Raw genomic sequence first — 27,624 nt, 5'->3', positions numbered from 1 at the left:
AAGTAATAATGTATTTCTACATGACTCATTATGTATATATATATATATATATATATATTTTCTTTTTATCACTATAGGGAAACCACATTAGGGGACCTGCTGCAGGCACATTTAAGACCTGCGGTGGTTGGTGAATGGTGTTGCAGATAGATTCCGTGTGGGGCTGGGCGTCACCCCCGCTGCGCCTCCAGCTAGCCGGGGGGACCAGGGGTGCCTCGGGGAGAGCAGCTGCGGGCGCCCCATCCTCGCAGAGGATGGGTGAAATAGTCGTGGAACGCGCTCCCTCCCCAGCACGCCTCAGTCATACCTCTGAGAAGCATCCTCGTGCAACGCTAACTGAGCTTAATGTTCTTCGTCGTCATCGGGAATTGTGCGACGTTGTTCTCAATGTTGGTTCTAGAAAGATATTCGCACATCGCGTCATCCTTTCAGCATGTAGTCCATACTTCAGGTATAATAGCACAATCAATATTTTTGATTTGCCTAATCTTATAACGAATGCTATATCTCTATTTTTTTTCAGGGCAATGTTTACTGGGGAGCTGGCGGAATCTAGACAAACTGAAGTAACAATACGCGACATAGACGAAATGGCTATGGAATTACTCATAGACTTCTGTTATACTTCTCACATTATTGTCGAAGAAGCTAATGTTCAAACTCTCCTTCCAGCAGCGTGCCTTCTTCAATTAGCAGAAATTCAAGATATATGTTGCGAATTTCTCAAACGCCAATTAGATCCATCAAATTGCTTGGGTATCCGGGCGTTCGCGGATACCCATTCGTGCCGCGAACTTCTGCGTATTGCTGATAAATTTACTCAACATAATTTTCAAGAGGTATACCTCGTGCAAGAAACATTGATTAAGTTTCTGATTTGAAAAAACTTATTGCTTTTATTTTATATTTTAGGTAATGGAGAGCGAAGAATTTTTGTTGCTACCTGTCGGACAATTGGTAGACATTATTTCATCGGATGAATTGAACGTACGTACGGAGGAGCAAGTTTTTAGCGCCGTGATGAATTGGGTGAAATACAATGTTACGGAAAGACGACAACATCTTGCACAAGTCTTGCAACACGTGCGACTGCCATTACTTAGTCCAAAATTTTTAGTTGGTACCGTCGGATCGGATCTATTGGTTCGTTCTGATGATGCTTGCAGAGATCTCGTAGATGAAGCAAAGAATTACTTACTTCTGCCACAAGAAAGACCATTAATGCAGGGACCTAGAACAAGACCCAGAAAACCTACAAGACGGGGAGAAGTGTTGTTCGCAGTTGGTGGTTGGTGTTCAGGTGATGCCATTGCCAGTGTCGAAAGATTTGATCCTAATACTGCCGATTGGAAAATGGTCGCACCGATGAGCAAACGGAGATGTGGAGTGGGCGTAGCAGTGTTGAACGATTTGTTATATGCAGTCGGTGGACACGATGGACAAAGCTACTTAAATAGTATCGAGCGATACGATCCACAAACGAATCAATGGTCTTGCGATGTTGCTCCTACCACTTCCTGTAGAACTAGTGTGGGTGTCGCTGTGCTTGATGGGTTTCTTTACGCAGTTGGTGGCCAGGATGGAGTACAATGCCTTAATCACGTGGAAAGGCAAGTTAAAAAACTTATGTTAAAGAAAATGTTGATATATATATATATATATATGTAAATATAAAAAATAAGTGCACCTGCATACCTATGATATATATATATCTATATATATATATATATATGTGTGTGTGTGTGTGTGTGTGTAATTTTGCAGATACGATCCTAAAGAAAATAAATGGTCTAAAGTGTCGCCAATGACTACCAGAAGGTTGGGAGTGGCAGTTGCAGTGCTCGGAGGTTATTTATATGCCATCGGCGGGTCTGATGGACAATCACCTCTTAATACAGTAGAAAGATATGATCCAAGACAGAATAAATGGTCCCAAGTGTCCCCGATGTCTACGAGACGTAAACATCTAGGCTGTGCTGTATTTAATAATCTAATTTATGCTGTGGGAGGACGAGACGATTGTATGGAACTTTCCAGCGCCGAACGTTATAATCCCCATACGAATTCATGGAGTCCTATAGTAGCGATGACATCTAGGAGAAGTGGAGTAAGTTTGCATTTTATAGATATTTTAAAACTTAAAATATCTGGAAAAGTTTAAAATTTAAAATATATGGAAAAGAAGTAGATGATTTATCTGCATTAAAAAAACCTATTAGGAATTATTTTAGAATTTAAGAGCATAGTATATAATGATGAGATATCAGTTTTAACAATTGCTGTCATGAATTTCAGGTGGGTCTAGCGGTAGTAAACGGTCAATTGTATGCGGTAGGCGGATTCGATGGAACTGCGTATCTGAAAACAATCGAAGTATATGATCCAGAACAGAATCAATGGAAGCTATGTGGTTGTATGAATTACAGGAGGCTTGGTGGAGGCGTGGGAGTGATGCGAGCTCCACAAACCGAAAATTACATTTGGTAGCTCAGGCCCCCCTCTTCAGCCCAAATGGCTGAAACTCCTTTAACTCCTCTTACACCGGTAACGCCAGTTACACCTGTAACACCTCCTGCTCCTGTATCGGTTCCTGTTATAACTAGTACTAGAAAACGCTACCGCCGATCGATGAGCATTATATAAGTAATGTATGCATTTTGTAAAAGACTTTGCCTTTCTCTAAAATTCCGCGCCAGAGTATCCCTCATCGATTTTCGATATTTAATTTATTACTTAAATTTCTCTCGTTCAATTTTAGCATATCATGTCATGTTACAGAAAGAAGAATATTCTATCGATTATTCTATCGATTTATTAGTTGTTTCATATTTTTATTACATCACATTATCTTGAGAATCTTCATCAATGTTATTTGTATTCTATTGAGTAATATAATTCCAACTGTTTTAGATTTAAATATCTAGACAAAATATTCTTGGAGAATTGTTTCATAATATATGCATGTATATTCAAAATTTTAAAGCATTTCATTACATGAAATAAAAGAAAGGCAAAATCTCTTCCCTGACATTCGCCAGAAACATATATGTTTTAAAAAGACATTTACAGCTTCCATTCTTAAATGATTGAAATAAAAGAGCTTAAGTTCTCAGTAGAGTTTTGATTTAACTGCAAAGGGTCGTTTTTGTACCCAACAATTTAAGAATGTAATATAAGACAATGATTTCTGACTTTGTAAGAATAGTCTGCTTTAAATATGTAGATATCTCCTTTTGTTTATAAGACTGAATTTCAATCAGAGAATATTGAGATACTCATGATAAGTACAGTTTACATTCTCTTGTAAAGAAATATCAAGTTACATCGCATTTTCTATTAAAGTCTGTGAATAACTTGTGTATCTAATTTATTTGATGCATTTATGTTATCGACGACTTGTCACAAACGCCAACATACATGCCCAAGAAAAAGCAATATGTATAATACTTGAAAAGTATAAATTATTTAAACAAGACATTTGAAATCGTTTCTTCGCGTTGCTGCAAGAAGATGTCATTTAATCAACATCATCTGTTATATACATTTAAATATCTACAGAGAGGAGTAACCTTATCGTACAAAATGGTGATAGGGATCATTGATCAATAATCTCATGATGTAACATACATTGTAATTATGTAAGAATTAACAGAATTGGCTAAAGGTGACTAATATTATATTAACAAGAATAATTGTTTATGACTTATTTTGGTGAAAATTAAATAATACATAAGAATTACTGGGAAAGACCAAAAACATTTATAAATTGTCATTGTTACATGTATGAGATTGTTGAAGGCAGCAAAATGCATGTCTAGCGTAAGAACATATTGATGATGTAATGTAATTCTTTTTAAGCAGCCGATTGCAAATTCTACCGATGTTTATTCCGATTCTCTCGAATCTTACGACGGTTCATTAACGCATTTCTCAATTAATTTCTGGATTATTTCAAATAATCCATTGATATTTAAGTTCTAAACACGTGATATTATAGAAGTAAAATCGCTATTCAGTTAATCAAATTAAATATTATACAATAGTACAAATTATCGTAATTCGTGAACAAAGTTCAAATAAGTGTTCAATATTCAACCTTGTTTAATTAATTCTGAAGAAGTTGCAGCTATGTCAGGAGAATATTATATCGTTTCCACAATTTTTTATATGCGTAATATTAGCGAATTCTAATTTATGTCAAAAGTACGTAAGAGATCGATTCTTGTATTATACCGAATCTTAATGACATGTTTTTCATAAACAAGAAACAAAAGTTGAAAGTGATTATGTTATTGATTAGCGCGCGTAGTCAATCCTAAGTAAAGCACAAAGTGTTAAGCGCAAACATATTGTTTTCTCAACTTACGAGATCAAAAACTTGTTCTGTACAACTGTTCAGTACAAAGGAAGAGTCATAGGATTTCTTTCCTGTTCTTCATCAATAAATTAAAGAAAGTGCGCATTAGAAATTTGCGCGAACCATTATGCAAAGCGTTATTGTCCTATATCTGCAAACAACTAGAATATCCTAGAATTAATTCTTTTTCTAATAACGATATTTATTATTCAGAAAAAGAATATTTTTTGTTAAAAATCTTTTTTAGATTTATATTATATATAAATACATTGTTGATGTAGACTAATGAAGTCTAAAACTTACGAAAAATTATAAATTTTGAGGTCGAAACAATTTGTTATCTAAAAACTAAAAAGTAATTTATTTTCATAATTTTTTTTATTTCTCTTAAGTTTTATTTATTTTATTGGTAAATTTTCCATTTGTATTAATAAAAAATATAATATTTGAATAGCAAAATCTATAAAAACAGAAAAATATAACATGACTTATCATATTTTAATATTGCAATTAATTGAATTAACGAATGAAATTCATCGAATAAGATTGATAAAATGATAACGTAAAGAAATAAAATAAACAAGAATTATTGCATTTCGAATTATATTTTTTCAATTGAATCAATTTGTAGACATTCGAATAGAGAATTCCCCTGATGTATTTTAGGAAGTTTTATAAATTCCCTATTCGTAAGCCAATCGATTGATTCCACACATGCTGTCATTAGTGTCATAACGTGATAACAATAATATCGGTGCAATTTAGATAAGCACAGTATACGTCATGTGGTAGTCCGGACAATAGGTGTTTTAAGTCGTAAGAAATTGATTAATTACAGTTGAATACGAGGAGAATAATTGACTGTGGTTTGTCCATTTCTTATGGCTTAAGACTTAAAAAAAACCTATTATAGATCTAAACTAAGCAGATAAAAAGTTTATTTTGATATTGTGAAGTCGCCGCGTTGCCGGTCGTGTTGCGTTGCACGACGTTGCATATTAGTGACATTCCAGTGATTACATGACTTATCAATTGAACATTCCTCTTTTATTCGGTATAAACTACAATGCTGCTGGTGAACCGTGCTGTTTTATTTAATTTGTTATTCGCGTATTTTACTTTTGGTAATCCTGAGGAAGAACAAGGGGTTAAATACGCCAACAAATGCGAAGGTTAATCTGGAGCAATTCATTCCTGAGACTTAAATAAATTATAGTAAATTTAATGCCTTGGAATATCATTTTCTGTTAACTTAATTGATTGGAAAATCATTTAGAAAATTCTATATTAATAATTTCAAATGTACATTTAATTACGTAATTAAAATTATTCTGTAATTATTAATTACAGTAATTTAATATTACCGTAATTATTTACAGTAATGTTACTGTAATTATTTACTCTAATTATTTATTACAGTAATTTTACAATAATTACATAATTAAGATTATTCTATAATTATTAATAAATCTCTATTACAGTTTGCAAAGTTTTAGCTACAGAACTTGAGGCTAGGCTAGATGAAACAGGAAAGACAAACGATGTGTTAGAAATTGGATATTCAGTAGATGATGTTGTACCAAAGAAGAAAAAGGAATATAAGAAGTCGTAAGTGTCACTGATACAAACATATGATATCATTCTGATGAAACTAGTAAAATTAATAAAATTTGTCTTTCCAGGGAGCTACGGTTAGTGGAGTCCATGGAAAATGTTTGTGAACGCATATTGGAATATAATATACACAAAGAACGTACAGACAGTACGAGATTTGCAAAAGGAATGAGTCAAACGTTCAAAACATTGCATGGCCTCGTGTAAGCTACAGTACATAGATTATTGTAATATGATCTTTTATGTAGAATATTCTGAAACTTAACATATATATGTATGGTTATAGAGATAGAGGTGTCAATGTAGATTTGGGTATTCCATATGAGTTATGGGACAAACCTTCTGTTGAGATAACTACTTTGAAAACGCAGTGTGAAGATTTGCTGGAAAATTATGAAGCTGACATCGAAGACTGGTATTACAATCATCAAAGAGAGATTTCTTTAATTAGGTAATGTCTTAGGATATATTTGTCGCAATTGTTGATGTATTATTGATATATCATTTATGTAGATAGTATGAAATCAGCGTTTATTTTTGATAATCATTTAGGTATTTATGTTCTGAGCGTGCATTGAAAGGACAAAATGATTCTTGCCTAAATGAAAAACTCAATATTGAGAAAGACGCTAAAAAACAAAAGAAAAAGGAAGTATCAAAAGAGGATGCAGATAGTAAAGAAAGTATGAAGGATAATTCTCCAAATGTGAAGCAAGAATTGTAAAACTACAGAAATAAATGAACAATTCGTATAGGTATCTTTTATCAATGAATTAAATAGAATGTGCCCTAATATACCCAGTAGAAATACAACAGACTTCCTATATAAAAATAATCTGTAAATATTAGCATTGTTTATATACCTAGAGATTATATACCTATATGTGCGATATTTATTTCTTTTTTGTACTGTTGAAAATTTTATAATAAAAAATTTTTCTATTTCATACAAGACTTTCTTGTAAATGTACATATTTATAAAACATATCAATATCAACTCAAATGTTACATTGAGGCTAGAGAGAGAGAGAGAGAGAGAATTCATATTTGGTTCTCTATTTCAGATCATTTTAAATATAGTCTTAAAATGTACTAATTAGAGAGCTGCATTAGCATCTTAAGACACATTTTAAAATAAGAACAAATTATGAAATTATTAGGCCCGAAAAATCTGTTAATAAGTGTAGTTTTTTTTTAATATGCCAGAAATAATTCTTAGAAGTATAAATTGTTTTATTAAATAAAAAGTAATACCAATTGTACTAAAAACAGCATATAATTTATTATTTACAAATAAAATACATACTCTTCAGAATATTTTTGTTGTTGTATTTGTTACACTCAATTATAAATTATTTGAATCTTAGGATGGTTTGGGTTGATTTCTGAACCGCGGTGGTATCCATTTAATTTTACCGCGAAGTTCTCTCAAACGTTGATATTCCTCCTTAAAGTCTTTATGCTCATCTCTAAACAGACCGTAATTACGCAGATGTGTCATCAATAGCTCGGTCTCTTTAACTCTTGGATAATATTCTACAATCTCCGGTCGTTTATTTATCGGTTTCTCACTAAAGAGCTTTACGACTTTCATCGATTTTTGATTAGTTGGTCTGATTACTTCGCCAAAGATTCGATTACTCAGACGATTCATGCGCGTAGCATAAGTAGTGCCCACGTTCATCAAATTCACGTATTTACTCATCTTGATTGAACAATATTAGTTCTTCTGTTGTGTCTATAAAAAAAGAGAAAATAAGGTTACAAATCGGAGATTAGAATGGAACTTTCTATGTTCAAGAGAATCGACAGAAATGAATTTTAAAAGAATTCCATATTTATTCACTTACCACTTTTATAGATTTTTTATACAGATTAAATTATTTTAAACATGAAGAGAGAGAAAGGAATAGAAAAACATCGTTCACGCACCATATAGAGTCTATGTTTACATTCGTTTATGCGTACAGTGTACCATTCACAAATTGCACAGCTGATTGCATGTACATATATACAGCAGAGTGACAGAGTATGTGTAGATAGAAGCAAACTATTAGTGCTTCTATGTGCGCAAAACGTGAACATGAACTACGTAGCCACGTTTGTAAATATATCTGATGGTAACACCATTAACTGCCATGCTATGTCCATGTTCTTCTGGTTCTGTTCTGTGCTATGCTCACTGCTTCAGTGATGAATATTTTCTATTTGGTACATAAGTCGACACAAGTATTATTCTATCTTTGTCGCTCTTTGAATATTAAGAAAGTCACTAAATGAAAAGACCTTACATATTCTCGTAAACATACTTATATATTCCTATCATCGAGATATGGCATTTTCTTATTACTTGCGATGTAAATTGATGCTCAGATTGATTTATTCTACTTGATTTTGATATATTTGATATATTTTTATTTATCTGTTTATATTGATAATTGATCATATGATCTGTTTTTTCCTGTAATTAATGTTTATTTTACATTTGCTTTTTTATTTACTCATGTCTTTTTGTATTATTCCTCAGTCAATCCTTTCTGGTCTTTTGCATTATAATTTACAAGAACTATCTCTACTTCCAAGCCTATAGATTTTATTACAAGTTTTATTATTTTTGCTGTACTCTGGAATTAAATTTTTTATCCAATATTTTTTTGGCCTTTCCTTGATGGATTACTTTATATAATTATGTGTTATGTAAATAATAAATAGGCTGGTCCCTCTCTCTTCTCTCTCTCTCTCTCTCTCTCTCTCTCTCTCTCTCTCTCTCTGTCTCTTTCTTCTTTCTGAGAACTGCGACATCTTATCGACATCTTATCTAATTAAAAAAAAAGCTTTTCCATTACAGTGTCCATTATTTTTTAGTTCTTTTCCATACTATGACAACAAAACATTGTGCTGTTTTCAAAATTACATTTATATGAAAAACAAATTTATATGTAACACCTACAAAACTATGAGAAATATGATAAACTTTGTTATATAACAATCCAAAAGTGTAAATTTGAAAACTAAATAGTGTAATCGGCAAAGCAATGATTTTTTTTATGTTTGTAATTTTACATATTCAATTTCTATTATAATGATGCAATATATCACGATCACAATATGATGAATGCATTTGAAACGAGTTGTGATTTCTTACCAACTTATATATATATAGAATTATAAAATATAATTATTAAATTAAAAATTTTATTTGTAGAGTATATATGTATATATAGAATTATAAAGTATAATTATTAAATTAAAAATTTTTATGTAATTTTAAAAAATCACGTATGATTTGGAACAATCCGTTACGTGACTTATATATTTTAATTATATGATTTCATCATATAATTGTGACATGATTTTTTTTAGTAAGGATCCCTTCAACGAATGCAACTGCATTGACGAAGATATTGGTGGTGAAATTATCAGTAAATTAGATTGCCTGGATTTTCCGAGGCTTCTATAAGCGAAGCCTGTTAAAGTCACGCCGCTGCAGAATTCCGTTGTTCTTCGCCTAGGTGAGTACCATACTTGAACTCTCTTCACGATTTATTCTTTTTGTACATTTTACTAATTAAAGTTAATAGCGACGAATGCAAACCGATTTAAGCATAAAATAATAATTATTATTATTTAATGTAAAAATTTTAATTAGATAATAGAAAGATTAATTTATGTAAAATCTCAAAATAGTTTTGTTGCATCATAAAGCAAATAATTAATGATTAATTATGAATGTTATTAAATAGAACGCAAAAATTAACTGTAAATTTTCCGTATCTTCGCAAGAATGTGAGTACGATATAAAAATCATGCAATCATTATATTGCAAAATACAACAATTTATTGTTACTTTACGTTAGCAGTAAATCATACATTACAGTGATGTTTAAATTTTATTGCAATTACGCTGCATTTCCTCTCAAGAATGATCCTATGCGCGCATAGCATCCATGTGTTACATTATATTTCCGTTTTGCGAAAGATTCGTTTAATTGCGGCGTTTATTTAACTGTGATTGTAAAACATCTATTAATATATATTAACGGAACAAATGAAATTTTTCGTTAAATGAATTCACGATTCACAACGATTCACAATCTATGCTATAAATTGTTTTATAAATTTCTTAATTTTAATAGATTAAATGAGGAACATGAAAATAAGAGGTATTTAATACTTTGTTGTAAACAATCGTATTGGATAAATTAAATATGATTATTCACAATTTTATTTGGCAACTTATGAATAATTTATGTGATATTTTAATCGCAATACCTCATATATGATTATTCTAATTAATGATATTGTAATAAATGGTCAAGAAATACTGATAATTGAATATCAGTGAGAATCCTGTTGCGATAATTTAATACATTCAAATAGTTTGAATTGATAAATAATATTATACATCGTGCATGTTAAAGTATACACACACGCATATAGGGAAGAGATATATTTATTAAATTTAAAAGAATTTATTTTTTAATTAATTAAAACGTGCAACTCAACGTATTTTATAAATTTTTAAGAAAATAATAAACTTTATTAATTAATTTATTTTTATATTACAATTTGTTTTTATTGAATATTTATAAAATATAAATATTCAGTAAAAACAGTGTACAGTGTGATATCAAGAAGCTTATCGCTATTTCCTTACTGAGTAGGTAGTATAGTTTTTATCACATAATATAAATAAGTGCATCCATTGTCACATCATTGTCGTAATATTTGTTCTCGAGAATTTTATATTTTCAACGTATAATAGTATAATAATCATGTTGCGACGTGTGTTAGTAGTGTTTTTATATGCGATAATATACCGTGTGGCATCGGAAAATACAATTGCAACTGATACAGCAGTCAACAGATTGATAAGTAAATTAATATATAAGAAAATAATTGCAAAATATATCTCGCTTTGGTAATTTATCTGAAACTTAAAGAAAAGAAAGAAAGAAATATTATATTATAATTGAATGTTAAATTGATATTTATTTTTAATAACATTTAATTTACCTTATGCATATGTAATCCATCGTAATCGTTTGCAGAGGAAAATATGTCAAAAAATTCATAAGATTTTCCTACAGCTTCAGGCAAATTATTACCAAACGCAAACGGAAATTTGTCTCCGGCACAGCAGATTATTTACATTTACGGGCCGCGTCAATTGAAAATGCAAGACGGTATCAATCTCATAGAAAAAGCAGGAAGCGATTACTTTATGACACCTGGTATAGGTGCTCATAAACTTCATTTTCGCAAGTTGTCATGGAACAAAGCTCGTAGAATTTGTATTGAAGAAGGGGGTAAGTTTCTAACAGTGATTTTATTTGATGATTCTCTCAGCTCATCGAATTGCTCTGTCATTTTTTATCATCTTCTATGGCCAATAATGTTTCAACGTGAATTCTATTTCTTAAACTTTCTTTTATATGAAGAGTATATTAAAACCGAAAAGCAAAATTACGTAACTTTATCGGATTAACGCAAATCTACCTAATCCCCGATGTAGGTCATTTGGCTATTGTTAACTCCAATTCGGAGGAAAAATTGTTGCTGCACATCTTAGAGGAGAACAAAATAAATCAGGCATGGCTCGGCGTGCACGATCTCTATGAAGAGGGCGATTGGAACACGATTATGGATGAGCCTTTGGAAGCTACGGGATACTCAAAATGGACACTAAAAATCGCTAACGAGCCTGACAACTATAATGGAAAACAGCATTGCGGAGTTCTTCTAAAAGACGGAGGAATGGATGATCTCGAATGCACTGCAGCAGTTGCTTTCTTCTGCGAAATTACTCTCTGAATTCTCATAAATTACGTGAACGCAAGATCGTAATCAGACGTGGTAACAGTATGCGTTTTATCAAAGACTATCTATAATTAAATAGTCATTCTAAGATATGCTATTAAGATCAAATTAACGTCAGTAACAACGCAGCCATGTTTTTTACGATTAATGGGGTTAATCTTAGATTAATCTTACAATGAAGGTGATTATAGGTCATAAGAGCTATTTTTGTACTAACGATTATCTTTAGGGATATTAAATAGAGATATTAAATACCATGGAACATGCATAATGTATATTAGAAAATGTGTAAGAAGACTTATATTTAAAAAAAATACGTTGATTCTTTAAAAAATTTTAATTAATGTACTTTTAATAGGATAAGATAAAGAGGATGATTGATAAATAATATAATATGAACAAAAAATGAAAGTGTTATTATAATGTCCTAGATTAATTATAATAGTTGAAATTAAGAGAAGATATAAATTAAGTGACTCGAGTTATAACTAGAACATCTCTTTAAACATCTCTTATTGAGAACATTGAAATGGGAAGGGTGGAAGAGGCTCGTCGCAACTCAAAGGTCAAAGGGCATTTGTATTCTATGTATCTCTCAACTATGGATCAGCAAACTGCGTATGCAAAAGGCAATAGCAAGCATATTCTTCGCAGTTTCATCTGACGTTTCTTTATATCGGTTTGCATTCGTCATGTTTCACAAATGAATCTGTCGCCGGTGATCGGTAGATCACTGTGATAAGATCTCGGATGCTCATTCTCTCGTGGAGCCGAGTTTTCTCTTTTCCTTTCAACCCCGACGAGACCATCGTCCGAGTTACGAACGTAGCGTCCGATAGCTACTCTCAAGCCATCCTTATTGATTTTCCTGTGTAGGCGCACGCGCTATCCCGTTCCCGATTTGCGACAAGGGGGGTGCGGCTGTAACCATGGATCCCAGTGTACTCGCCACCATGGATAAGGACGCATTGAAGAAGCAGATCGAGAATATGAAGTACCAGGCGTCCATGGAACGATGGCCCCTGTCGAAGAGCATCGCGGCGTAAGTCCATCGTGGCACAGTCGAATCATTATTTTCATCATCGTCGTTATCGTTGTTTCCTGTATTTGCTAATTATTCATCGGTTTTCCTCCCCGCTTACGTATCATTTACGCACGTCTGTAAATTTGAGAAGACTGTCACTCTCGTACATAGATCGCCCTAGAAAATGCCTTGCAATTTCCGTCGATTGTAGATTCACATAGGTTTTTGAAGCAGAGCTTTTCTTCAGAAATTAAAAATTTATTACTTTTTGTTGTGATATCCTTGAGATTTTCATTACCATTATATTCAAGTCTTAAATTAATTTTCTAAATTTTCACCATAATATTTATAAACCAATTGTTTGTATATACATATGTTCGTTTACATATAAATTTAATTTAATACAATTGTCTTTTTATATTAATATTCAATAATGTTTTAACTCTGTAGACGTAGAACAGTTCTGTCATTTTTTATTTTTATTATTTATATTATATTAAAATTCATTAGCTGTATTTAAATGCATGATTGAGAAGATATTTAATTATTATTTAATTTTATTTAAGAAAGTCCGAGAAGCTAATTTTATTCTTTTTAAATTGTTGCCCCGTTTAAACGGAACGAATAACTCATCTCGCACTTGTTTGTTATTAGATGCAACTAAGATAAAAAAAATAAGTACTTGGGTTTATTTTTCATTTATTATTTTATATTATTCAATAATATATGTTTTTATAAGTACTTGTTCCATATGTTCATATTATTTGATTTGTTACGTTAGACATATAAGACACTTCCTTTAATTTTTCACACATTTTTTGTATATTTTGATCTCTAAATAATTACTAGATTTTAATACAACTTAAATAATACTTAAAATACAGGAAACATTATTATGTTTGTGATCTCGAGATAGTGCATTTAATTTTTACATCACGGGCGTGTCTATTCGTGACAAGTTTCTTTGAATACTTCAAGTATTCTCTACGTACAAAGTAAATAATGCGAAGGCTATTTAACGGTAACAGCCGTGACTTTCTAGTTCCTTAATAATGGACGATGTAATTTTCGCTGATGCGTGATCATAGAATGCCTTTTTAGATGAATTGACTCGCGTATAAACCTACGTAATCACGTACGCAGGTTGTTATCGTTCAAGGTTCAACTGTATTTCCTACAATTGAAAGATAATATTATTAAAAATTAAAGAAAATAATGTGTTTTTTATTTGTATTTACTAACCATAATTACTACAAGTAGCTTTTTTTCGAAATATAACAGAAAAAGAAAAAATAAAATAAGTGAGCTCCTATTTTAGCTTCTCTAATGGAAGTAAAAAATATTTTATTAATTATAAAAAATTAAAAAGAACATGAGACAGCTAATTAACAAAATATTTTAGACATTAAAGTCATAATTTTAAAATTTATCTTAAAATTTATTAATTTTTTTAAAAAAGAATCATCTCAGGAATCATTTCAGGAATTGATCAATGTAATTTGAAAAATCCATTATATGAGCGAAATGTGGAACGGAGTTTTTTGCTACATGTTAAAACTGCGATCGTGCAAATCAAAATGCACGCTTCAGATTACGGCGTAGGTGTGTTCCGGTGTTCCCGATCACATTTTTCTTGCCTCGAAGCGCAGCGCCTTTTCCCAGATAAGTCATCTCGCGCGGATTGCTGGCTGACAGTCAAGGCTGAATCGTGCACAGCGTCCCCATGTTACGTAGAGGGACAGGATCTCCTTGGACGATGGTGCGTGTTCGCGTTAATCGCGTTTTCGCGGCACACACGATTACTTTCAGGGAACGCGCATTTATTATGTACGCGAGCGCGATGAGAGAGCGAGAGTCAAAACCTGACGCGACGATTATGATGACTCAATGATCGATGATGATCTAATTGTGCCACAGCTGGCCCCAATTGCGTTTCGATCGTCTCTCGATGTAATATCTTCGCGATTTCGCCACTTCTAAGTGGGAATTGTGCGGAAAAAGTTTACGCGAAAATTATTCCCGTTTCAGTCGGTCTGATTCCAGTTAATTATATATCCTTCGCATGTCACACTCTCGCTAATGATCGAGCATGGTTGAATTATTGCGAGATTAAATGCTCGCAAAACGCTCTGCGAATTTAACTCACGTTTCAATAGATTTAATGGTGATGTTAACGACCTTTTGTAGATACCAAGCCTATACGGAAAAAGTACTATTGTTTTATAAATTACATAAAACAACTGCACTCGAAATTGACAATTTCTTTACCTTAGTAGACAACTTATTTTAAATCCAATATATATTATCCAAAAAATTACAATAATTCGTTTGTAAAACGAAACTTATGCGTTATAAACATGCTTTGCTAAAAAAGAAATTTTCCTTCCTGTTTATTTTTATTAATTACCCTAGTGAAAATTTTTCTCATAATTTTTATACGAATTGGAATATTTTTCAAAAATACTTAGAAATTATTCGGAAAGTACATTTACATCTTCTCTCAGAATTTTTCACACAAATGAATTCTGAAATTTTTTGAAATTTTTTCATCCCATAATTTTTAAAAAATATTTTTAAATTTTTTTAGATTTTATAACATTTTATCAGAAATTATATTTACAAAAAATCTTAGAAATATCTTAGAATTATCTTATGATATTTGATAATTAATATATATGAAAAATTCTGAGAAAAGATGTACATTTTCTGAGAAATGTTTCAATTCGTATAAAAAAATGTGAGAAAGTTATAAAAATATATAGAAATTCTAAAAAAATATAGAAATTTTTAAAAATTATATGAAAAAGTCTGAGAAAAATTTTTACCAGAGTACTGTTTCGGATGTCATTTCTTTTGTGATTATCACTAACAATACTAATACTTAAAAATATCGAAACTTGTATGCGATGGCAAACGAGCGAAAATATCAACAACTTGCTGAAAGCATCTCCGGTCACCTGCATCGCGGGTATTTTGCAAGGTCCGGTATTACGTCAATATCGCACGAGACGAAAGGGAACGGAAGGATCAGGAAGCGGGCGTGGAAATTGTATCGTCGTATTATCGGAGCGCGAGATTAGGTCGATCGGTAAGGGATAAAAAGAAAGAGAAGAAAAAAAGGGGGAGACGCGTGGAGCGGGGGTGGAGACGGGTGCCTCGCTGCGCCGCCTTTCACCGTTCGAGAAGTCTCGCGAGACCGCGGAAATTTTTTGCTTTCGCGCACGATACTTGCCTCGAGAGTCGAAAACTGCCGCGGGAAACGACCGTTGTCGATGTCTGAACGCGCCGCGGTTCCGCGTCGTTCCTCAAGCGGAACCACGCACCGGAACAAAAAGATCGACGTTTACTTCCCGCATGCCCGCCGAATCGTATCGTCCATTAACGATGCGCCCATGTGCCACGGACAGTTTCTCCCTGTAACGATCTAATTCCGGTTTAATTAAGAGATCAATCGTATACGCACGACAAATAAAATTGCTGTGCGCAAAATGTCGACGTTAAGGATGTTCTCCGACTGCAGTTATACTCAACCTAATGAGCACATTAATGCTCTATTATGAAAATTTTTATGAAAATTTATTTCACTTTTATATAGTATAAGATATTCCATAAGTGTTAATGTATTTATACAAGTTTTTATACAATATGAAATGCCTTCCATCTTTGCTCCTGCTACCAGTTGAAAAAATAGCGACTTTACTTATTTTGTTACTTACTTTGCTTAATGATTTTTTAAAAACGAATAGTCAGAAGCCATATTCAGACAAAGTTCATATTATTTTTTGTGATATCAAGTATATCTCATTGTTTCAAAAAAACTTTTTTACAGTGAATAAAAAGACCACTTTCGAATAAGCTTTAGATAGGGATCCTATGTATATACACTGAAAAAAATTTCTGGTTGAAAATGGACGAATCAGAAATTTCTGATAAAATCTACTAAATCTACTTCTTATTTTTATCAGAATAATTATATTAATCAGAATTCTAGTTATTTCAACTAGAATTCTAATAAACTTAATCAGAAAATTCTGATTCGTCTGTTTTTCATCAGTATTATTATTTAATCCAACCAAACCATTTTTCTTAGTGTGTATATATATATATATTTTTTTTAAACGCTTCAACTTTGAAGTGAAATATTTCGATTTTTAATCCCGCTCCGGATATTGAGTTTTAAAGCACATATATTCAAGACACTAAACAAGCTTATTCTGTTAAGTTTCAGAAAAATCTAAAGAAAATGGATTTTTTCGGAGAACGTCCTTAATCGACAACGATGGCAGTGACGCGGACGAGGCGATATGTGCCGACGTTGCGTCTCAGTTTCTGAATTTAGGATGACCTCCTTTAAACTCGGTTGAATCCGACGCCTGTTGCATTCATCGGCACACAATGTGGGTCGTGTTTTTTCAATACGCCGTGGAAGTCTCATTACTCGCAGTACTTTAGCAGCGTTAATGATCATTAATAAATAAATTATCAAGAATTTCTAATTTATAAAATAAATTGTAATTGAAATAATACTTTATAGATGGAGAAAAAGTACCAAAAGGAATGTATACATTTTACTTCTTCATTTTATAATTCAATTTTAAGATTTAAATTTTCTTCTGTCCCTTTTTACTAATTGGTTTCGAGAGAATTAATCTTATTAATTGGCACGTGTTTTCTTTCAAATTTTGTGACATAAATATAATGTCAACAGCGCGTGAATACTTAGTTAACTAGAAATATTAGAAAGTCCTTAGTATTTTTGTCAACCGATAGTTTCACTCGATCTTCGTGTATTAAATTGCGACTTCCATTCGCCAGGTTATAAAGATAGACACGAAAGTGAGACAAACCGTGAATTCGAGCGTGAAGTGAACAGAATCGCATTCATTTCATTTCTGCAACGGATCCGCTCGACGACTCTTGTTTGACATCGCGACTCTGGGAATCGCTCTGATTTCTGATTGTCGCTCATTATATAAACGACGCTAAATAATAGATGCAGAAACGTGAATCGATTTATTATTACATTACGACACGGGTGTCGGAGAAGGTCATTCACCCTCACTTAAAAATTGCGCGACGGACTTTGATAAGTGAAAGTCCGCGATTCCCGCACGAACTATGATAAATCAATGCCGATCAAGCACGAAATATGATTATTGCTAGCCAAATAAAATTTATGCGTATGATGTTATGATGGTCAAGAATTCAGGAATATGATATGAAAAAAATATTCTTTTGTTTATTATACAGTTCATACAATACTTTATAGATGTAGGAAAAAAATAACAAAAGAAATGTACAGTAAGTACAAAAAGTATTCGTACAGAGAAAATATTTTTTTTAATTTTATTTTTAAAAAGTAAGTTATTATTCAGCGAGAATTATCGAATTGATGTCGAATCAATATAAATTCGATGATTTTAACACTAATTTGACGTCGATTTGACATTTAATTTAATTAACGATCATTTCTTGTTGGAAAATTAACAATTTATTCATAAAGAATAAAATAAATTGTATGTTTTTTAAAATTATATATACCAAAATGATGTGTATTAATTATACAAAATATATCATCCGAAAAATAAGCGGAAATTAAAAATTGTATTATTTGAATGCTCAAAAAATATTTGTACAGACGAGAAATTTAGCTTCTAAATCAGGAATACATGCTAAGCTCGTTTGTTTATATTAGAACAGAATATACTCATTGTATAAAATTGCTAATTAATGTTTATTTTCTACAAATAAGACTTTTTTTTATAACAAATTTCCTTGTACGAATATTTTTTTGCTCTCATTGTATATACTACATTTTACTTTTTCATTTTATAATTAAATTTTAAGATTTAAACTTTCTTCTGTTCTGCCATATATTTTCTCATATTGTGAAAATTTAAAAGAATATAGATATTTCGCACAACGATTAGGTGCAGTTTGATTCTGCAGTGCATTTCATTACACAAAATATTTACTTAGTTTACGATTTTATTCGAATTAATACTATCAAGAAAATCTTCTCTACTAAATATATTGAAAAATATACGTAGCTATACAGTGTGTGCGTTGATCTCGCCATTCGTGCGCGTAAGCACTGCAGCTGACACTCAAAACAAATGTCGCGTATTTACTCATACATGTTCTGACGCTGAAGGCTTAAGCGACAATGTTAAACATGCTTTTCAGCTGTCATTTATATGCAATAAAACGCAGTGAAGGGTTAAATGCACTCGTACGTGGCCGACCGGCGCTTTCGTATCCCGCAGGAAGGAATTCCACGGATATTTTGCGCTTGGCGAGCAACTATCTAGTAGCAACAAAGTTCGAAAGCTTCGTGCCGTTGTCGTTGCCGCTTTTGCGCGCGACTCTCCTTGAACGCAAAATCGGCCGTGCGAGCGAACCGAGAACCGAGTCCCTTTCACCGACTTCCTCGCAAAATGAACGATTGGCCGGCTGGTCGACTCGCATCGGCCGCTCTACATACAGAGGCGCGAATTTATCGGCGATCTACTAAATCGGACGTATCGTAATCCAATCGTGCATGAACGTCTCGCGAGACATTCTCCAGAAGATCTTGGAAAACACCGGGTTCGAGCCTTCGGCAAGTTTCGAGCAATGCACCGGCATTCACCATAAAACGCGTAATATAGAGAATGAAATATTCATTATCGAGAGCGAAAGACGTGTACATCGATAATTTGGTGTACATTAATTCCTGTCTCCAAATGGAAAATACTTTCATTAGAGAAGCTCTATATATATATATTGGGTTGTCCGGAAAGTTCATGCCGACTAACCTATATAATTTAATAAATGTATACTAAAATTTAAATTTTCTGCGTTTCACTTTTCCTTCAACATCGGCACGAACTTTTTGGACAACCCAATATATATGCAAAAATAATAGATTATATATCCCTGGTTTCTGAAATTTCATGCATTGTTTGAGCAGTTACTAAACAGTTATACCAACTTCTACTTAGTAACTGAGAAGGAAAACTACTTAGGATCCCAATTAGGATGTAACGCTTTGTTTGCAGTTGTTGCATACAAAAGTTGCGTAAAATCTGAATCCATTTACTGAACAGAAACACAACAAATAATGGATGTTAAATTGATTAATAAGCAAGCCGCTCATAAAATGGACAGAATAAAACTTTATCATGTTTTTGTCCATTTCCTTACTCAGTATTGACACAATTAATGAGAATGTAGTAATATTAGACAGTAACTGGAAAGATACTGTTCTAGGAAAACTGCATACATCTCTACCAGGGATAATTTGGTGATAATAATAAATAAAAAATATTATTTTTGTGTTTATGAGTATAATTTTAAAAACTTATAAGTATTTTAAATATATTTAATAGAAAGAATGGAGTACACGTATTATATAATTATTATTATTTTTATGACGATATTCTAAAGTTTTGAAACTTATAATTTATATTTGAAAATGACGATTTGTCTAATCGTCCTCTTGCGTGAAAAGTTTAGTTAGTTTATGTAGGTTATGTAAGTTATGAATAAATAAAAGATGCACCTACGAAGAAATAAAGGGTCGCGTAATGAAAAATTAATTCCATTAGAACGAATCACAATCGCATGTTTATTGCGCCATAATCTTAGGTAAGCTACTAGAGTAGTAACGCATATGTTGCTAGGTTGTAATTTCAGTATTACGCGAGACTGGTGCGCAGCTGACCCTCTTATTCTTCTTCTTGGCAGGATGCGGGAATATGTGGAAGAGAACGAGAGGAATGACCCACTGATACACGCGCCCGACAAGAAGAACAATCCCTGGGCCGAGAAAGGCAAGTGCATAATCATGTAATCGGGGCCAGAGCGGAGGAAGAGCAACAGAAGAAGAAGGAAGCGGGCGTACAAATCGAGGAGGAGAGGAGTCGGTCGTTCATCCGCGGCAAAAGAAATCTCAGGCAGAGATCATGAAGAGGGAAGAGGAGTGGAGGAGTAGGAGGAGAAGCACGCAAGAGGAAGAGGAAGAGATACCGGTAGACGTTCGCTGCGATTCGATCGCCGAAGCGATCGTCCATCGGCCCCGCCGAAATAAAGACGTGGCTACGATCAATTCCGCAGTCAATCTGTCGATTGAAGATCAAACTGGAGCAAAAATTAGTTGCCGGACCGTTCCGTTCCTCCAGGACTGTTCTACGATCGCGCGACGTGCGGCTTCGCCAGTTCCTGATCCGTGTCGTCCCATGAGATATCGTTATCCTTCGTTAATTCTGCCATTCGAGACATAATCATTATTCGTAAAGATACTCCGAGATAACTCAAAGTACATTGATAAGTCATTTGATACAAAAAAAAGATGTACAACAAAAGTAAAAGAAAAGAAAAAAACAAAAAATGATATCTCGATATAATCGGTCTTGTGAAGCAATCGCGCGTTATTAACAATTTCCATCAAATTCAAAAAGATTTGCATTTACAAAGAGGAAGCAGAGATGAGAAGAAAGAGGAGGAAAATTGAAAAATTTGTCAGAATGAACTACTTCCACCTGGATCGATCGACGTCGAATCAAGTGCCGCATGCCGCGCGACGTCGCCCTGCACATTTCACTCGCCGATGCACTTGCGTTGTGAAACTATCCATTCACCGATCAACCAACATGAATGCAATTTATTCTTAATGTTACATGTCTACATACATACACATATATATATATATATATATATATATATATATATATATTCGTATTGTACGAACATACAGTTATTATTGTAATAATAATTATAATTACTCTTGTATGTAATTCTGCGCGAATTTCTTACGAAAATATATAACATGACCAGCGATTAAAATCCAAATCCTGTTTTCTGCTTTCGTTACTCGTTTCAGGGAAATGCACGGTAAAACGTTACACAAGTTTTCGATTTGAGTTCTGAATCTTCAATTTAATTGTCTGAAGCTTTAATTGAAGCTAAAATCACTACCATGTTGCATTCGATTCTCTTTTTCTTTTTCTCTTTTATCCTCGATCGTTGTCGTCTGACTAGTTGTTAGGCGTTTCTACTGACATTCATGATACGCTTGCGAAATTCTGGAAAATCACTACACTTTGCTTTCGTTTCTAATTAATCTGCTTAAGACAACAAAATATTCTATTAATATGTGATGCGTGCATGAGATTCCGTAATTGCTAAAAATTGTTCGCGTTTTAATTTCTTATTTACGTATATATAAATAAAACAAAATGTTCTATATCATATTGCTATTTTTATATTCGAATCAGTGAAATATAAACCATGTAACATTTTGATAATTATTATTGTTATACAAAAACGATAATACTTCAATTTACAAAGATATTACTAACTTGTGAGACAATTTTGTATGAAAAATACATTTATTATTATTTATAGAAATCGTAAATTTATTGAGATAATTTTTATGTATGTGAAAAATAAAATGTGATGACATAATATTGCAAAAATAAAGTTGGAACGAATAAATTAGTAAACGCATGGAGTTTGATTTGTAGATAAATTCTATACGCTTTCTATGAAAAGTTCGTTTCGTTTCTGAGAATTATTTAAGTAAATACACATATAACTTTTATTTATAATAATAAACAACAGATATCTACATATGCATAAATATTTGAAAACTTATTTTTAGACATTATTTTTAATCAAGTCTTAAGGTGAGCTGTACGATTTGATTTTTTCAGGTTCGCTGGTACAGCATGTTGTTGCTGGTTTCAATTTCGTAACACAATATCCAAAGTAATTTTAAACAAACTGTGTTATAACTACTCTTGTTTCATATAACACAAAACCTGCAGCGTGAGTGAGAGCTACGTGAAATCACGAACAAAACCACGTTCCGAAAGTTATGGGCTTTAGAGACAGCACTTGATACGTTCGTGCACGATGTTTTGCCCGATTGCGTTCGGCCGTCTCTTAAGAGTCTATCGAAATTACCTTATATAAAATCTCATTTAAATGATAGAAGAAGTCTCCAATTTGTTGCGCACCATAATCGCGTCAGGTACATAAAATCAGGGGTTTCCAGTCACTAGCGTATTGGGTAATTCGCATTGACATGCGGAAAGGAACATAGAAGAATATAACATATAACAAATAAACCTCCCTGCGGAGAAGTAATTTTCGAAACTCGATAGTAGCGCTTATTATAACCGCGAATGTTGAGGTTTGAGGGAAAAGGGAGGGGGGGGGGAGGATAACGACTATTTCGACAAATTGCAGCGCAAGCGAGCGCTGTCCAAGCAATTTATATTTCTCTATAACATTAATTATGCAGATACTTACGGATCGTTAGAATCGCCTGACGGCGGAGAGAAAGGAATAGCGAAGGTATTTTCATACGAACGAAGTATTAACATTCTTACACTGGCATAAACAGCGAAGATGATTAGGAAAAAGGAGAAAAAAGGAAAATGAAAAGCGGACATGATCGGCAAAGGAAGAATCGCAAGACTCACTTTCGCCTCTTAAAGATCTTAAATCCTTGAGATCTAAGAATCAACAGACATGTGTCTCCATGACAGCGATATGAATTAGGATCCCTTTTCCTAGGAGTCGTTACGTGCGATTAATTTGCAAAATGATTTAACATAGGAAGATTGCATTCACAATCGCGAGAATTGTAGCGTATATATGTTGTATAGTAATTAAGTCCGATATGTTATACAGGGTGTAACTGAAATAATGCCCACTAATCATACAATATTATTCCTAATAAAAAACTGAGTCGAAAAGTCTTGTATCATTTTGCAATTTTCGCAATAGTTCACGAGATATTAATTTCTAAATATTGCCGAATAAATAGATAAAATCGATATATAAGACAATTTTAAGATATCTTTTCATGTTCTTTATGAAATATTTTGAAGATTTTTCTTAAAGAACTTTTTTTAAAGAACTCTAAAAACATTTCAAAGCTATCTTATGCATCGATTTTAGACATTTTATTCATTGGGTTCAATTAAAAAAAATAATGCGAAAATGATAGAGGACTTTTTATCTTAGTTTTTTATTAGGAATAACACTGTGATTAATGGGCGTTATTTCAGTTACACATCTTACTTTAACACAAACTAAAAAAGTATGAAAAAACATATAATATACATTTTTATACAAAAAATATAAATTTTCAATTCCAGTAATTTTTTTGCAATCATCATGTAATACATTCTTAATTTATGTTTGATTGAGATGTTCGAAATGAATGATTATAAGTGTTAAATTTTGAAAAAAGACTTGAAGCACGAACATCATGTATGCTTTAAGGTTTCGAAATCCATGGTCAATTATTATAAATAATGTTGTACAGATTGACGAAAAAACATAAATATGGTATTAAAATGTTTAAAATGAATCGTTCATTAACAAAGCATGCACGCATTTGTATCGCGTCTTTGAAATTGATATTAGGAAAAATGTACTTATTTTGAAAGTGATATGACGCTGGTTTCTTTTCGGAAAGCGGAAGTCTAAAAACTTCAGTCTTAATTAGACTGGATTTTTCGAATAGATAATTAGAACAATATGATCAAAACAGATCAGTAATCAAGAACCTATATATACGGAAACTCATTAAGCATAAATTTCTTCCTTATATGATGCATTTGCTTATATATTGTAATTTAAAAGTCTTATTATATGTTAGATTATGAACTACATAATTTATTAATAATAGATTTTTATTTTACTTTAAAAAATAATAAAACGCACAGAAAAGGATAAAGATAAGGTAAATAATCGGATAATTTATAAAACTGATTTTCGTTATATGTTTGAAATAGTCCAACCTTTTGAATCCATCACTAGAAATCTTATCGCAGTAAGTCAAACTGAATCACTTTTAGATTATTTACGCTGGTAAATGCTGCACTATATGGATTACCTATCTATCGCATCATGAGCGATCGATATAGAATAATCACACGATTACCGTCGACAATTTACTGAAACATTTCCCTAATTATATTGCAAGTGTTGCAACATAAATAACCGATCGATTACGTCCAGTCGTATTATGCAGTCGTTATGCTTTACATTAAAATTCATTCGTATCATACAGTAACGAAGTTCATCGACTTTTTATCATATTATCTAGTTTTTGTTCCGCTTTCTCACTGATTGATATCGCGTCTTAAATAATCGCGGAAATGTCACATATTTCTCTATATATTTATCAGAATTTTACAATATAATTATGTTAATGTATATTTATGTAATATAAAGGAAAAATAGATTTAATTAATACTGATGTATTGTTATTATACTTGTCTTTCAACAATTACGCAATTATATAAAAGTTTTATTTATACAATATCTTTACGTTCTTTTTATGATGAATATTTTATTATCCAAAGACACGAAGTTTAAAAAATTGTGCCGATTATTATGATTGGCATTACACGAAACACATTCACACATAATTAAAAATAGTCTTAAAATTCTTATATAATATTAAAAATTATTATTCTAATTTTTGCCATCAAATAATCAAATAAACCTTTTTGAACAAATCTAAATTATGGGAAAAATTTATACAAGCCTAGCTTCGATTGTAAAAATATACAAGCCTAGCTTCGATTGTATTGTAAATTAAAGTCGTAATAGCTCGAGTTTCTCGGTGTTTCTCGTTCGCCAAAAGAGACGGCAATATAAATGGATAGCAAAAATGATTAGGGCAGTAAACATGACCGATATATAATTATCCCTCCGGCGAAGTCTAATGCTTTTGCTAATTTTTCCGCTGATTTTTCACGTTATCTCGTACGATCGATTTCAGCTATAGCGTGTACTAACATTTACTATTTGCGAAATGAAAGGCGGCTTTAATTGCCATCATTGTCACACCAAAAGTATTAATATGTGTCAACGTTTTTATCGTAGACGTTATCATCGCTTTTGTCGTAGCTGTGATATCTTTGTCGTCGTCGCTGCCGTTTAGAGGTGTGCTGCGAAATTGTACAGAGAGTGCAAGGAAGAGAGAGTGTACTCTCCGTTCAAGAAGAGGGAGATTGGCAAAAAGATAGAAGGGGGAGGGAGAAAGAGAAAGAGAGACTAAGAGAGCAGTATGTCTAGAGAGAGGGAAAATGAAAGAGAGTAAATGATCGAGAGAGAGAGAGAGAGAGAGAGAGAGAGAGAGAGAGAGAGAATGACAGCAGACTTGTTCGCCACACCAGTCAGTGTTTCCCGAACTACTGTCAGTGACAGTTCCCCGATCATGCGGCGGCGGATCCTCGATCATTGATCCGTATCAATAATCGAGATCCTTTTTTTCTCTTTTTCTGATCTGCCGGCAATTCTCGCGTTGTTGAGTTTTCTTTCCGTTTGTATTGTTTTTCCATTAATAAATTGCCCGAAAGATCTTTTCTCGCACGGTGCTACGAGCCACGGACCGATATTATTGTTGTTGTTTTAAATAATTGGAACAATTATGGTGAGTTTAATTTTGTTACGTTGACTGTTATCAAGTGTTTTATATATAAATATATATTTCCATTTTTATTATTATGGCATCTTTTATATAATATAATCCAAGTTAGGAAGCGTAAAATTATTATTACTATGTTTCTTTTATAATTATTAAATTATGAACAGAAAGTTACTAACCGTAATCGACGAATAGAAAAATCTATTAAATTTAACACAATTATTTACAAAATAATTGCAATTAAATTGATTACGTTAATTTTTGAAAGATTTTTTTGTCAATTAGACGCAATAATTTTTTAGCCAATATTATACACTAATTTGCATGTATTAAGCAAGAGATAGTTTCACGATTGGCGATTTGTCTCGATCATCTAGATCTGTCAGAAATCTTCGATAGAGAAAGAGAGAGATTGTCCAAATGATTTGCTCCAATTTCGTGATATACCGCGTTCGGTAGAAAAACCATTAAAATCACGCTGCCGCGAACGAGGAGATATTCGTAATTGGATGTTCCGTGTTTGATATATTTTTCTTTTCCACGCAGCTACGTTTCCGAACAGTCTTTTTACACAGCGGAGTTATTACATCACGCGTGAATTTATGCGAGACCATCATGGAACCGGTCTTGGAAAAAGTTCGTTACAAGTGTAAAATTAAGACGGTCGAGTGAGATCGCGACCGCTGGACTGTGTCATTTATTAGATCGTTGATTTAGATCAATTGTGCGTTCACTATATTTGAATATATATTTGAATCATCAGCGATACTTTCGCCTATTCTGAATCTAAATAATGAATGTGAAATCGGTGAATGTTTGTGTCAGTGAAAATTGCTGATTTACTAAACTCATTGTGAATCAAATAATGAATAGAATTTTTATTGATGATTGCAATATCTCCGTTATTATAAATTTCTAATTTTAATTTATAATTATTACAATTGTACATACATTTACAATTGTTTATAACTTTAAATAAATAACAAAGTTATATTTATCTGACAGCAATAATTAATTAACATAAGAATGTAAAAAAATAGTAAATAGCAAATTGTAAATGAAAACGCGCTATGTTGGATATTGGTACCTAAGGTGATGACTAATTATTAGATATAAATAGAATTAGTTCAAACATTATTACAGCGATAAACATCGCTATTTAATCTTTTGGATCGCGTCATTCACATAAAAATTATCCACATTATCATATAACGATATAAGTATAATGGCGATTGTACTAATAATTCTGCGACAGATATCTGTTCACACTGCACACACACACACACACACACACACACACACACACACACACACACACACACACACACACACACACACACACACACACACACACACACACACACACACACACAC

The 27,624-nt window shown here is 32.5% G+C and overlaps 6 protein-coding genes across 6 annotated transcripts in view; 5 read left to right on the top strand and 1 right to left on the bottom strand.

The window, feature by feature from the left end:
• Nucleotides 1-134: 134 nt before the first annotated feature.
• Nucleotides 135-2,487, top strand: LOC105621668 (kelch-like protein diablo). Its single transcript, XM_012203139.1, has 5 exons — nt 135-451; nt 524-839; nt 913-1,610; nt 1,765-2,107; nt 2,296-2,487. The coding sequence occupies exons 1-5, from the start codon at nt 135-137 to the stop codon at nt 2,485-2,487; spliced, it is 1,866 nt and encodes a 621-aa protein (XP_012058529.1).
• Nucleotides 2,488-5,293: 2,806 nt separating this feature from the next.
• Nucleotides 5,294-6,725, top strand: LOC105621657 (protein canopy 4). Its single transcript, XM_012203128.1, has 5 exons — nt 5,294-5,529; nt 5,839-5,965; nt 6,040-6,174; nt 6,258-6,422; nt 6,524-6,725. Exons 1-5 carry the CDS (start codon nt 5,424-5,426, stop codon nt 6,693-6,695), a joined length of 705 nt encoding a protein of 234 aa, XP_012058518.1. The 5' UTR covers nt 5,294-5,423; the 3' UTR covers nt 6,696-6,725.
• A 503-nt stretch (nt 6,726-7,228) lies between these two features.
• LOC105621646 (28S ribosomal protein S33, mitochondrial) lies at nt 7,229-7,935 on the bottom strand. The gene is made up of 2 exons (XM_012203117.1): nt 7,822-7,935; nt 7,229-7,709 (listed from the first exon to the last, which is right to left on the bottom strand). The coding sequence occupies exon 2, from the start codon at nt 7,674-7,676 to the stop codon at nt 7,335-7,337; it is 342 nt and encodes a 113-aa protein (XP_012058507.1). The 5' UTR covers nt 7,677-7,709; nt 7,822-7,935; the 3' UTR covers nt 7,229-7,334.
• A 2,811-nt stretch (nt 7,936-10,746) lies between these two features.
• LOC105621635 (hemolymph lipopolysaccharide-binding protein-like) lies at nt 10,747-12,187 on the top strand. The gene is given in 3 exon segments (XM_012203106.1): nt 10,747-10,846; nt 11,023-11,280; nt 11,487-12,187. Coding segments are annotated over 3 exon segments (657 nt in total). The 3' UTR covers nt 11,786-12,187.
• A 521-nt stretch (nt 12,188-12,708) lies between these two features.
• Nucleotides 12,709-20,649, top strand: LOC105621624 (guanine nucleotide-binding protein subunit gamma-e). Its single transcript, XM_012203095.1, has 2 exons — nt 12,709-12,833; nt 20,544-20,649. Exons 1-2 carry the CDS (start codon nt 12,721-12,723, stop codon nt 20,647-20,649), a joined length of 219 nt encoding a protein of 72 aa, XP_012058485.1. The 5' UTR covers nt 12,709-12,720.
• Nucleotides 20,650-20,761: 112 nt separating this feature from the next.
• Nucleotides 20,762-27,624, top strand: part of LOC105623589 (probable chitinase 3) — a 34,373-nt gene continuing 27,510 nt past the window's right edge. Inside the window, exon 1 of the mRNA XM_012204981.1 lies at nt 20,762-20,827. Within this exon, the coding sequence (XP_012060371.1) occupies nt 20,762-20,827 (66 nt within the window). The remainder of the gene's footprint in view (nt 20,828-27,624) is intronic.

Source organism: Atta cephalotes, assembly GCF_000143395.1.
Source record: "Atta cephalotes unplaced genomic scaffold scaffold00002, whole genome shotgun sequence".
Taxonomy (NCBI): Eukaryota; Metazoa; Arthropoda; class Insecta; order Hymenoptera; family Formicidae; genus Atta; species Atta cephalotes.
The sequence above is the reverse complement of the archived record's forward strand: the minus strand, read 5'-3'. Positions and strand labels throughout refer to the sequence as shown.